This window comes from Convolutriloba macropyga, chromosome 12, assembly GCF_964194025.1.
Source record: "Convolutriloba macropyga chromosome 12, txConMacr16.3, whole genome shotgun sequence".
NCBI classification, from domain to species: Eukaryota; Metazoa; Xenacoelomorpha; order Acoela; family Convolutidae; genus Convolutriloba; species Convolutriloba macropyga.
Genome location: NC_134479.1, coordinates 30,959,795 through 30,973,401, shown reverse-complemented (window position 1 = coordinate 30,973,401; position 13,607 = coordinate 30,959,795). Strand labels below are relative to the sequence as shown.

Here is a 13,607-nt window from a genome sequence, read left to right as displayed (position 1 = left end):
AAGACTTTTATTTCAAAAAACGAGACATTGGTTTTATTACGTTTATAGCCACTCCGAGATTTTCTTTTTGTCATTTCTCTAAAAATTTTCTGATTAAAAAGCAATGCAAACACTTACAATGGAATCTCAAGGACGTTTGTGCTTACTGGGTTAAAAGCATAAATGGCAGTGAAAAAATTTCTCCACCAAAAGCTAGGAAAGATATTCGATGCTCCTATATGCTCATAAGAAAGTAGGAAAGTTTCAAAAAATTTGGCATTGTCAAAAAATGAGAGCGGTACCATTTATAAACTTATTTATAGACTTAACTTATACAAAAAAATTAATAAAAAATTAATATAACTGAGATTGCATTTCTATCACGTCGTTATTTTCTAAATATACTGTTCTGATCCCTCGATATAAAAAAAATTTAAACAAAAAGACTGTTTTGTATTATTTGCTGTTTTGTATTTTTTGTTACCTAATTTGATTGTATGACAAATGCCACCGAATTCATAGAAATTCTTTTATAGAATAAACCGAACCCCATCCGAAAAACATTATGGCCGGAAACCAAATACTTTCTTGACGAAAAATCTATTAGTTTCAAAAGCTCAGCCGGTGTTTCCTCAGAACAAAATGGCTTCGACGCTTCAATTTTTTGTCTGCTGTTAGCAGGAAAACTAGGTAACGTTTAAGATGCAGTAGATATTTTTTCAATAGGTAGTTGATTCGTGCTTCTCCCAAGACTCAATTACTCAATTTTTTTTTGTTTCTTTTCGAGTAACCGTTTCCAACTTGAATAGTTTTCATCAGCAAATAAGGAAACGGAATTCAACAATGAAGAAAGAGTGTATTTTGAAGATATACTTCTGTAAAAGTTTGAAAAAAAATTGGGAGATTTATTTTTGATATTGCTATTCAAATACAACCTAAATTTTCTTCTGAAATCTGCTTTCTGCTGTAGCTCTTCAACTTTGATTCTTTTATTGTACTTCGAAAATGATGAATAACTTTGTTATTTGTCACTGAATATAAGGGTGATTTCGTTGCGGCTGCTTAAATTCATGCAAGCCATCCTGTTTTCATCTACTGAAGAATTCAAAAAAATGAAAAAAATGCCAATTAAGTTTTTTTGTATAACGACAAGTTTATCAGGAGTTTTGAAAAGAAAATTTATGCGAAAAAGTAAATTACTGACAGGGCCTTTTATAAGTCGTAACAAGAACTGGTTTGTTCGTTTGATATACAATAACAAGATGGGGCAAATATTGGTTGGCATGTCTCCGATTATCATATTTTAATATGGAGTTCGGGGTTAATGCATTACGTTTATTTATGCTCTGTGGAGTTCAATTCTGTACACTCGTTTTCTTTTTCTATAGAATTCTATCTCAAGAACGGGCCTCTGAAAATGTGTGAAGTCATGATTTATCGTAACTATCACTTTAAATTTTTTAGTAGAATTGTTACATAGAACATATGACTGATGATTTAATAATAGAGAAAACAATAAAAAAAATGAAATTAAAAGTTTTTTTTAAAATAGAAATTTTGCATAAAGAGGGCCCCAAAAACTAAATACACGATAGTTAACAATATCTGGGCATTTTTGAGTTTCACTAGGAAATGATTGACAATTTTTCACAAAACTGAGAAAAGACTAACAAAAATTGAAGATTTTGCATTTTTAACCTCTGTAAAATCCGTTTTGTTTTGTTAGCATATCAGTTATCATAGCTTTGAAAACACAATCCAAACACTTTTTCAATTCCTTTTTGGTTTGGCAAACCGACTGAGATAAGCAATGATTTGGTGTTGAGCAATGAATTGCTCTAGAATCTATGTGGGGATAACAATAATTGGATGTCAAATAATCGGCGATTTTGTTTTTGCATACAGCTCCAACACTAATACGGCAACAACCTTTATTTTGCTCGAAAAACTTTATTTTTTACACGTTTTAACGAAAAACAGTCTTGATCCCTACCAGTTGTGTTTTGAGATAAAAAGAAGAAAGTTGACTTGTAGACACTTTAGAGTGAAATTGCTAGGTTTAGGAAAAATTGGTTGACTTTTATCACAGCAACTTTTTTCCTTTCACGTCTGTTGCACCCTTCCTTGCACCTTGCGAAACTAATTAGTCTCCTAATCATTTGTTTTAAGAACATTAAAAAAAAACACGCGGTGAAGAATTACAAAAATGCAAGAAAGCGTTGGGGATTTTGACAGCTTTTATTTTGTTTTTTATACTCTAACCTATTGGCGCGACCTCAGAAAGTTGTGGTCTTTCTAACGCCAAAAATGAGCAAAATTCGAACAAATTTTGATGAAATAACACCTATCATATCGCTAATAGTTGCCTCGCTGCACTTCATTTCGTGGTCATTAAAAATAAAAGACTAACTAACCCTGTAGTGATTTGAGATAGGTTACTGCCATCTTAAGCACTGTCAATTTGTCCGGTTTTCTCGCCAGTCCACTACAAGCTGGAACTATCTCTGCCAGTTCCTGAAATTCAGTCTTCTCTTGAGACATATTATGTAATAAGTTGATAATTGTAATCATTTTGAGTCGTCTATGGTTTATCATTGTAAGCAAGCCAGAGCATAATTAGCAAATTAATTAATTAAAAATGAAATTTTGAACGTTTAAACAAATTTGTCAAAAATTTATAATGAATGTTTTGAGACTACGTCGGGATTGACACGTGTGAAAACGTCTTTTTTTCGCTGTTCTGTGGGAACTGTGATTACAGTTGAAATCTACCAGTTATTTTGCAGCTATGTAAACCACCATAATCAGTACGAAACACAAACTTATTCACGTAAACTAATGAAAACGATTAACTTCTCACGGGGAAAAGGGAAAAAGCATTACTCTGCCCTATTTGTGGTCTTAAAAAACGGATTCTATATATGAAAACTTTTGTAGCTGATCTTTTTAGAGTACTTTTACTCAATAAATTATTATTAATACTTAGTTAGCTACCTGAATATAGCCAGACATTTTGTTGCGTCTTCGTCTCTCAATTTCGCTGTGGTTCTCTCGTGTCGCTCCAGGCGGGGCTGTAGCCGATGCAGAGTTGGAGGTCACTGAGTCAGACATCTGGCATTGGTTTGTATTTGGAATAAAATTACCATTATTGTTGTTAGTAATATTGCTGATATTGTTATTAATTATGCTGTTGTTGATAATATTGTTGTTCTGGCTGATAGGGAAATTAGAATGCAGTGACGTCATTTTTTCTTAAGAACTATTTTATTAATTAAAATTGAGGAATTGATATTTATATCTGCTAATCAGTTAACAATAAACAATATTTCGCAGATAATTATGAGTTAAGTTTGAGATTTACAAAAAAAACTATCAAAATTTTTGTCAATTCTTTTAAAGTAGTCATTCAAAATAAAACTGTTCAAACTTTTGCAGAATTAAGTCAAACAAATATGCTACAGCATCCGAATCTGACTTAAAATCGAAGCTTTTTCAGTAAAAAATATTCGAATCTGTTTTCCAATTTTAAATCAGGATATTCGATGAAACAAAATTTCTACATTTGAATCTGAGTTTTGATTTTTAAAATTTTCAGAAATGGAGGTTGAAAAATGTAAATCAGAGAAAGTAGTTAAATTATAGAATGGAGACTATTGTCAGAGAATATGTATATTAGATATGTATAAAGAGAAATGATATTTGTTCCTTGGGGGAATTTACAGGTTGATTAATATTCAATTGATGAACAAGTTTGAATAAATTAAGATGGGCTCTTTTGTTCACACTAACAATGGCCCCTTTTGGGGATTAGAATGAGCGCATTGTGACAGTAAAGTGAAGGAATTCCTTGGAATAAATTTCAGCAATCTTTTTTATGAATTTAAACTTTAACTAGCCCAACTAAAATTTTATATTTGGACCATGGTCAAGAAATGATAATAAATCCTGTGTAGTTATAACAATAATAGCATTATCAACTTCATTTTTACCATGTATATAAGAAAAAACTATATAAGAAAAATTGATTATCCAAAAACTTTAACTGGTTTGATTGTCAACGGAGTCTAATTATATTCATTTGTTTCATGCTTCCAATTTTTGGAATTAATGACATTTGTTTTCAAAAACACGGTGTCAAGAACCGAATGTCTAGTTAACATATTTTATCTGTACAACAACCGATATCATAGAATTAAGACAGAATAAGCAACAAAAAATGAAATTAAAATGAATATATAACCAGGCTGTCTTGCGTGACCCAAGGCCCAATTTTCCGGTAGCGCGATGAGTCACGAAAAAAACACTTTCGAGTTTGTTCAGTCTAATCAGCGCCCCTTATTAGATCTGATCAGCACTACATTTTATGTCATGTTTGTCTGATCAAAGCCAATTTAGGTCTGCTTAGTCCGATCATGGTCATTGTCCAAGTCTATGATGTCTGATTACGGTTACTTTTCAGGTCTGTTCAGTCCAATCAGAGCGACCTTAAGTATGCTTTTGATATTTCTTATCCAATAATTGTTCCGGCCCACTTTAGTAACCCAACTATATACTCAAATCGTTTTCTTTTGTTCCATCAATTTTGGCCGATCAATATATTCATCGTAGAGAGTTGTGAAGGGTATCAATATAAAGCCCCGGTCGAGCGTAGAATATGATAAAATGATTTTTTTGGAATTCGTTTTTCCACGGAGTTAGGGAGGTTTAAAGTTCTATGAACATTTGACTTTCGTTGTTTTTGATCAAATTTCCGTACTTTAACTCAATTTATTGCCAATTTTGTTTAAAATGTGTTAAAATTGTTAAATACAGTGTTGTTGAATTTACCTGTAGTGTTGTTGAACTGTTCGTTTCAATTCTTGGTTAAAACTTTTGCTTGATTTTTTAAAATAGGTTTTATCATCAAAAATGGCACAAATTTATTCCATTTTGCCTAAATTTGCCAGATTAACCCACCTAAAAAGTGCTAACATAATTTTCTTGGAATTTACAGAAGAATAGTTTTACTTGCATTCTTTTGCGAGTGTTCTTAAATAAAAGTTTTGCAGGTGTTTGGCTAATTTAACCAGATAATAAGCCAAAGTGCATCATTTTTTGGTATACTGATTTTTTGTCAACTTATCAATATCCATAATGTCCTGAACAATAACCTGTTCCTAATGAAGGTGTCGTACACTATTAGAATTCGATAGTCACCTGCGACGCGGATTCGCTTACAACTTTCAGAATTGTGATTCGCGGAGCAAAATCTAAACTTAATTATTTTATGCTTACTTGCGGAGCGAGTTTGCAAAGAGAAAGGAGCAACTGAAATTGAATTAAAAAAGTGAAACTATAAACTCATGTGCTTTTAAGCAAGTCAGAAAGGTGTGATCAGACATGTCTGATTAAGGAGCGGGAAACCAAGAAAGGATGCAAAGAAATAACTTGAGACAAGGAATGAACAAACATGAAATGTTAATGAAGGGCAAATAAACTGAACTAAAAATATACATCAAATGAAATTTTACTGCATCAAATAAATAAATGAAATGTTAGATATCCACGTGTATCACATACCGCTTGTAATAACAAAAAAATGTGAAATTAGCAATTTTTCATGTTGATAGTAATAGTAACAATTTTTAAAATGATACTTGATCCCCGGTTAAATAAGTAATAACAATAAATGAACTGATTAACAGAACTAAAAATAAGATAATATTAAAAATATGAGTTCAACAGTGTATGACGTTTTGGTTGCGAAAAAAATTATTTGGACATCTGATTTTCAGCTTCCAGAAATGTCATCGGTCCCACCAATGTTGGGATTTCCTGATCAATAATTGATTGCACTCGCGGAGCAGGTGGCAAAATTTCTCTGATAACCGGAGAAATATTGATTTCCTATCACTGTTGAACGGCAATATTCTGTACTGTCTCGGCAACCGATGCAACTGGGGGCTGGAAACTCTCAACGTCTCCCACTCGGCGTTTGGGTTGGGCTGTAATGAGCAAATCCGAAGACGAGTTGTCAAAACCGTAGTATGATGGGCTACGGCGGTTCCTGTCCGAAGTGCGTTTGCCCTGCATTGTCGATGATGCTGGCTCCACTAGTTGTAAGGCCGAAGAAGACGCCGAGTGCACTAGAAAAACCAACTCGCGTGTCAAATCAGTCTGATCTTCGTTATTTTGGCATCGAATGGCAAGAAAATGAGGAATTTTAGGAATGAGCCCTCGCATCGTGAGTGAAATATTGGAGCTAGAAGATGAAACTCCACTGCCAGGATCTCGCTTGCGATGCTTCATTTTCTTTTCACCCTTGAGTTTTCGGGTGATTTGCTTTATGTGGCTTTTAATCTGCTCTTCTACAAGTTTTTCACATGTCCTTGGACCCGTCGATCCACATAGACTTTTAAAGGGGTTTGTCGCTCCTGAACTGTCCCAATTTGGCGATATCGCTATTGCGTATCGTGACAATGGCTTTCCAGGGCTCTTTTATAGTGAATGTTGTTGGGCTGACCTTCAAGATGTTTGAAACCGGAGCCAAAACCTCATACAAGCCCTCCAGGTTCCTTTTAGATCTTCTTTTTCTATGTATCTTGTGGGCCAGTTTGAGTTGCATTGCTCTCTCCGTAATCGGGATTGGCCGCCAAGCGCCTGAATAAATAGAGTGTGATTCGCCGTCCGTGCTCGCCTGTTCTCGCTCATTGGCCTCCCACGCTGCCCGAGTCATTCTACGTTCCACTTCGATATCGCTGCGATATCCATTTGGCAATTTATCGTCTGGGAGAATGGCCTCGGGTCTGGCTGTGTCTTCATCTAAATAGTGGTTTACTACATTCTCATATGAGAGATTAGACAATTTACGTTTGGCGGAGATTACGCTCAATGGGGTAATAGCTTTACGGCCGAAGTGCGCCTCGAATTGCAAGATTTTTGTTGTTTTCTGTTTGCGGATTCGCAATTGATGAATGATAATCTTTAATGCATGCTTTACATGATATGCGTTTTTTCTTCTAACGATTTTTCTTCTTTGTTTCATGCCAGTCTATTCTTAATCGTTTGAATTAATCTATCAACCAAACCAATAGCACAATGATCTTTTACCGGAACTTAAATGATTTGAATATTACTTCTAGTACAGAAGCTCTTTACGTGATTTTCAACTGAACATATTGGTCTGGTCCAGTCGAATAGAGCGCGGAGTTCCGTGAATTTTGATGTACATGTCCAAAAATTTTAAAACATTCAGCCCAATAGCTTTGTCATATATACATGCAGTCGGGTATTTAGAGAAACGGTCTATAGCTGCTATGAAATAGAGTTCATTGCCTTTTTCGTAAAACATAGGTTCTCCAAAATCAGTTTGTGTTTCTTGATTCGGTTCAACACACGGTATATGAGGTCAAAATTTTTTAGCGGGAATTACAGATTTTTTATTCTTACCATTTGCTGTGCAAGGTTAGCACTCTGTCGTTTTGACAATGAGTTCGCGATTCATATAGGGCCGCCAACAATGCGTGACCATGCAGATCATTCCCCAAGTACCTGGGTGGCTCGCGTGTATATCGTTTATCAGGGCTTCACGAAGGACCTTTGCTATCGCAATTTTTTCGTCGATACATACGCAGCCGGATCGGACGTGGAGGTCTCTCCAATAGGATTGAATGTACGGGTTAAGGGCTTTTAGTCGGCTTTCATTATTGGATACAATCACTAACCGCTTTTAACACAGCGTCCTTGCTAGTTAGGGATGCAATCAGTGTTGACGATATGATCAAATGTGGGAGTCTGGGGCTAGGTGTTAGGGGAATACGGATATTAGATGACAGAGCTGGGGATAATGGAATTGTGATTAGGGTAGGATTCGCAGCCTGAGTAGCACCAGGGGAATTAGGCGGGTGATTTGCGACAGGAGATGAGATTGGAGACGTAGAGGGTGGATTCGTAGTACTTGAGGAGTCAGTGAAGTAAATTTTAGTGATGCGCTTCTAGAAGGCATATTGTATTTAATCTTGTTGATTTAACTATTGTCTAAGTTGCGTTTAAATTGTGAGGATTTATTTGAAGGAGAATTAGGGAATGGATTCTCAGGACGACGTGAGGCAAAAACACTGAGGCTATTTTTGGGTAGTGACTTTTAGAAATATTTGTGGAACGTCTCCTAATTGGCGGAAAATTAGACTAAGTGAACTGAGTTTCGCGCTTTGCGAGATACTTTCCATTCCGATTTTAGAAAGGTTGTTTGCATTGATTTGAATTTCGCTTAGCGAGTGAAATGATAATTGGTTTTTGTGACGCCGGATATGCATATTTTGAAGTGTTGAAATTACAGCTAGTATTTGGAATTTAATTTTGTAGGGCGGGGGATAAATAATAACCATGCTTAAACACGCGGGTAGCGTGAGTGCTAATCACATTTATCGCATTACATGTAGCCTCAATATTAGGTGTGATTTGATATGCAGGATCATGCGCTTGTTTTAATTTGTTTAATTGAGGTGAAGGTTCAAGAGATTTTAAACTGAGTTAATTAACTAATGCAGAGATATGTTTTTGTTTTTCCAGGATTTATTCCCCATCACATTCGGAAACTTTTTTTGGCTTTTTGATTTGGATGTCGTGAAATGTAATCCACTAATCCCATCTTCGCCCCTGACGAATGTTCAATATCAATTCAAAATGGGAGTAGCCTATCAATCTAGCGAGTTATGCGGCGGCTGTTGTATGATTTATTCGATCAATTTTCTTTCAATGTAGAAAGGAGAGCTCTGTGACCTGTAATTACTGTAAAATGTTTTCCATAAAGATAATTTTTAAAATATTCGATAGACAAAACGACCCCAAGAAGTTCATGTTCATTGACGCTATAGCGTTCTTCACATGAGTTTAAAAAATGGAATGTAAACGCAATCGGTTTCCACCCAGCAACTGTTAGTCGTTCAAGCGCTGCTCCGAGACCGGAATGGTAAACGTCACATTTTACGCGCGCGTCAAGTTGCGCGTTGTAGTGGTTATTTTCCGTAGCATTCGCGATGCGGTTCTTTGTTTCAATAAAGCAATTTCACGCACATCGGTACAGAAAAATTTAGACGACTTTTTTAACAACTGATTGAATGGATGACTAATTTGAGCTATGTTCGGAATAAATTTACTGATATAGTGCACTGAGCCTAGAAAGGAACGGAGTTTCTTTAATGTCTTTTGAGTTTCAAGAGCCAAAACAGGAGAGGTCTTGTTCCCGATAGACGAGATACCGCTTTTGAGATGTGATATCCAAGCCAATCCATTTCTAATTTAGAGAAATGACCTTTTGGGAGGTTTATCCTAAGATTATCGTCATCTAACCGTTTAAGACAATTCAGAGCGTAATGCTTTTGTTCTTCCTCCGATCCCTTACATACAACCAAAATGTCGTCAAGAAAACACTAAGTATTCTTTATACCAATGAGGGTATAATCCAATGCTTTTTGGAATACTGCCGGCATATCTGTTAACCCATAAAATCTGGTTTGAAATCTGTACGTGCCTGTCATATCGCCGCTAACTAAATTAAAGTCACAGTGATTTGCTGAGTTAGAGTCCAGATTTTATTGACTGTACACGTACTTCAAGTCGATTGTATGAAAATACGTTGTGTTTTGCTATGGGGGAGCACTAATTTGTTGAAAGCGTATCAATTTATTTAAGCGTTTCAATATTGAGCAAATTATATTTGTTTCCTTGAATGGCTTTATTTAGATTTTTTGAGTCCAGTGCAAGTTTAATTGTTTAGTCTTTCTCTACGGTGACTACAATAAGGGATATAAAATACTTATCGGAGCAATTAGAAAGTTTTATTATGCGTTTTTCTTCCATTAATCTTCTGAGTTCGATATTGACCTTATCTTGAAGGTTAATGGGTATACGCCTACCTTTTTGATGTCTAGGTTGGAAATCTTTGTGAAAGTTAGATTTAGCCACGTGATTTTTGGATCTTCCAACGCGCGAGATTAGATTAAAATACTTTTTTGCGATATGTTCTTGGAATTCTGACAACGAGGAAATGGTGTTGACATGATTACCTTGAAATGAAGAAGATTTTGTTACAGCTAGGCCTATTTGAATGAACAGATCTCTGTCAATTAGAGATTTCAGACCATCTTCAACGACAGTGAAATTCGCTGTATCTGAGCTCCAGCCGATGCTTGTAATTGGGGACTGTACTTTCCCTCCAATGTCTTTTGGTTCGTTCGAGAATTTCCTGAGTTGTGGGCCGGATTTTTCGTGGATCCAGAAAGCGTGAGGGCTGCTTTTTAAAACTTGCAAAGCGAAGGACCGATTGAGAATACTGCATGCGCTCCCGGAGTCCAGTAGGAGTGTAGTAGAAATGTTACCACTTTTGATGGGCATGTTGAGGGGTTCCATCTTTGCTATGTCATTCTCGATGAGAACAAGCTTATTGTCCTCCTAGCTGCTGTAGTTGGATTTTTTCCGACTGAAGGACATTCAAGGAATTTTCCGGACGCGGTTCTTCATCCACTGTATTTACACTGTTTTATTGGTGTTTTGGAATTTTGCGTTCTTTGGTTTTTGACAGATCTTGGCGAAATGATTCATTAATCCGCAATTATTACAAGTTTTACATCCCACGATACGTTTATCGCGATGATTTGGGAGCCAGTTCCCACCACAATTTGCACAATATAGTGAGGAGCGATTGTTCGGTTTCTGGAAATTGTTCGAGAATGACCAAATTGATGATCGTGGGTTGTTTGGAAAATGAATTGCTTTCACGCCAGCCGAGATGAGAGTCTCGTTATGCTGCTGAATTTGATGCCGGTTTCGCATCCTGAGTTCGCATATAATGACCAAATCTTCCGCCTGACAAGGCTCTACTGTTTGTTTGAGAAGTTCTTTTTGAATCTCACAGTTAATCAAGTTGGTGATAAATACATCACGTATCAGCGCTTCCTCTTTATTCTCAAAATCGCATTTTTCAGTCAATTCTTTTAACTCACCATAGAAATGTTCGACGCTTCACCTCGAAGCTGTTTTTTTATTAGAAAGACGTGACGATCGAACGTGATGTTCCAAGGTCGTATGAATGCGGCTTCCACAATCTTCCAAAATTCCGCAGTAGACAATGCATCGATTGTTATGTGCGGGTTTTTGCAGTTCACAATCCGTCGTCCATCCACCCTGACGCTCAAGTAGAGAAGTGAGACCGTTTTCCAATCCGCGAGTGGCCATGGTTTATCTCCGCACATGATACCAACTTCAATCAATCGTTGACACTTGTTCTGCCCATTCATTTTTTGCTGGGCATTGCGGGCATTTGTTTCTCTCTCCGATTATGCCGACGAACCAACTATTTTTTCTTCGTAAATGGGTTCCAATGAGAGGTCCACTATCTCAGGTTTTGATCCGAGTGGATTGTCGAGAATGATATTCTCCTTTGCGAGAAGTGCCAGTATGTATTGTACTCTTCATTTTTCCCAACGAAGGGGAAGGTGGGGTGTTGGCTTGTCCCAAAATGCATCTATCGCAAGCAGTGTGCGTATGTTTGCTGGCTGCGCCATGTCGTACACTATTAGAATTCAATATTCACTGGCGACACGGGTTCGCTTACAACTTTCAGAACTGTGGTTCGCGGAGAGAAATCTAAACATTTTAAATTTATGCTTACTTGCGGAGCAAAGAGATAGGAGCAACTGAAATTGAGTTCGAAAGCAAAACTATAAACTCAAGTGCTCGTAAGCAAGTAAGAAACGTGTGATCAGACCTGTCTGATCACGAAGCGTGAAAACAAGAAAGGCTGCAGTGAAATAACTTGAGACAAGGAATGAACAAACATGAATTGTTAATGAAGGGCAAATAAACTGAACTAAATAAAAATAACCTATGAAATTTTACTGCATCAAATAAATAAATGAAATGTTAGATATCCACGGGTATCACAGGAGAACCAGCAATAGCCAGGCTAATTTTGGTCTAATCGTTGCTTCTTAAGAGTCCAAAAACAAATTGATGGTGATCAATCGCTGTATTTCTTTGAAAACTTTCGCATTTTTGGACTTGTTTTGCGTTAATCACATGACAGAAAAATTCAAATTCGCGCTCACTAAGGAAGCATCCAGTTGATTTGCTGAAAAGTTTCAAAGAATACCACCCATTATTTTTAGTCAAATGCTTGTGGTTGTTTTGATCATCTTTAAGATCAAGCTCAGCAAAAACAAGTCAAATCGTTTTTCTAATGGATGAAAGCTTAACATTTATTGCAGTTTTACGTTTTATGTACTGTGGGTTTTTGGCTTTGATACCACGACTTTCTCAAAAATTGACCTTTGGATATTTTTTCTACTTTGAAGTTCCTTTTCCTGTCTTGTCACAATTTTGAAAGGTCAGATATCAGATTATTGGTGTTTAAAAATAAAACGAATTGAATATCTAATCTTTTTCTGTGAAAAAAAATTTGACTTTTTCGGCTTCGACACTGGTCTTTAGCAAAATTCGTTGGGACTCTTTAATTTTGGTGTTTATAGGACTCTAATATTTTAGTGTTCTTTTTTTAGTCGTATAAAAATTTCTGGATTATCGCACATTTTAGCGGCTTCCTAGGGATGCAAAAACGAACGTAATTATTTCAAATGCTAGTTAATAGTTATCGTGACTCTGAAATCAAATCGTCATTTAAAAAGTATTTTCATCTTTGCTTTTCTTTTTTTCAATCTGTTACCTAACATCACTAATTACAGGTCGCATATTAGATTCCGGACTTTGACGAAAAGCAGAGTTAAACATATCTAATGTCTTTTTAGTGCAGCGCTTACTGTTTTATCTGCTTCGACTGCTTTGAAACCGATTTTCCAAAAGCTTAGATTAATTTTTGATATTTGCCTCTATTCATCGTTTTTTTTTGCAGACGTATGAATTTTTTTGAATAATGACAATTGCCAATGGTTTTCCGAAGAGAAAAAAACGTTTTTAGCGATTTCATTTGCTAGCTAATGATTCTTTGACCTTGAAATTGTTATTGAAAAAAATTTGTATCTTCAAACTTTGCCTTTCTGTTTAATGTTAAATTTTGCCTGCTAAATACCTATTTTCATCATTTAGAGGTTAATTACCACATTATCGTTCAAATGCAACATAATTGTTTGTATCATTTTTTACGGAATAGATTACAGTTTTAATGGCTTTGACACCGTCAACTCGTTTTTTATCAGGTTTTTGTTTCGTCTCTATTAATGGTTTGCGTTAATAGATATACGCCATATTATGAATATTGACAGGCCTCAATGTCAAAAGATTCCAGTTGATGTCTAATGGTTTTCATTATTTGTTTTCAAAAATTTTAAGTTTTTTTAATTTTTCCGTTTTTGCCTTCTTTTGTCTATCGAGTATTATTAAAGACTAGTCCCATGTTTTTTTTCTTATAAAGCACAATTTTATTCGCTGAGGTTACGTTTTATTTGACGCTATCTTGACTTTGTAATTGAATTATTTTCAAAAAAATGAAGTTTTAGTTTTGGGTGTAAATATCGTTTGCTCTTTAAATTTGTTCTTTGTCTTGTCTTGAGGTTTTTATAACGGCAAGTCTGATGGGCCCTCTAATGTGGCATTAGTTTTTTTACTAAGTGATTTGAGTTGGAGACACATTTTTT

General features: G+C 35.7%; 2 protein-coding genes across 2 annotated transcripts in view; one reads left to right on the top strand and one right to left on the bottom strand.

Annotated features, from left to right (window-relative positions):
- Positions 1-3,479, bottom strand: part of LOC142350461 (uncharacterized) — a 5,705-nt gene extending 2,226 nt beyond the window's left edge. Inside the window, exons 1-2 of the mRNA XM_075402310.1 lie at positions 2,974-3,479; positions 2,419-2,493 (exon numbers count right to left, since the gene is read on the bottom strand). Of these exons, the coding sequence (XP_075258425.1) occupies positions 2,419-2,493; positions 2,974-3,225 (327 nt within the window). The 5' untranslated portion in view covers positions 3,226-3,479. The remainder of the gene's footprint in view (positions 1-2,418; positions 2,494-2,973) is intronic.
- Positions 1-13,607, top strand: part of LOC142350808 (uncharacterized) — a 201,774-nt gene that overhangs the window by 74,785 nt on the left and 113,382 nt on the right. The gene's annotated exons all lie outside the window — the stretch shown is intronic.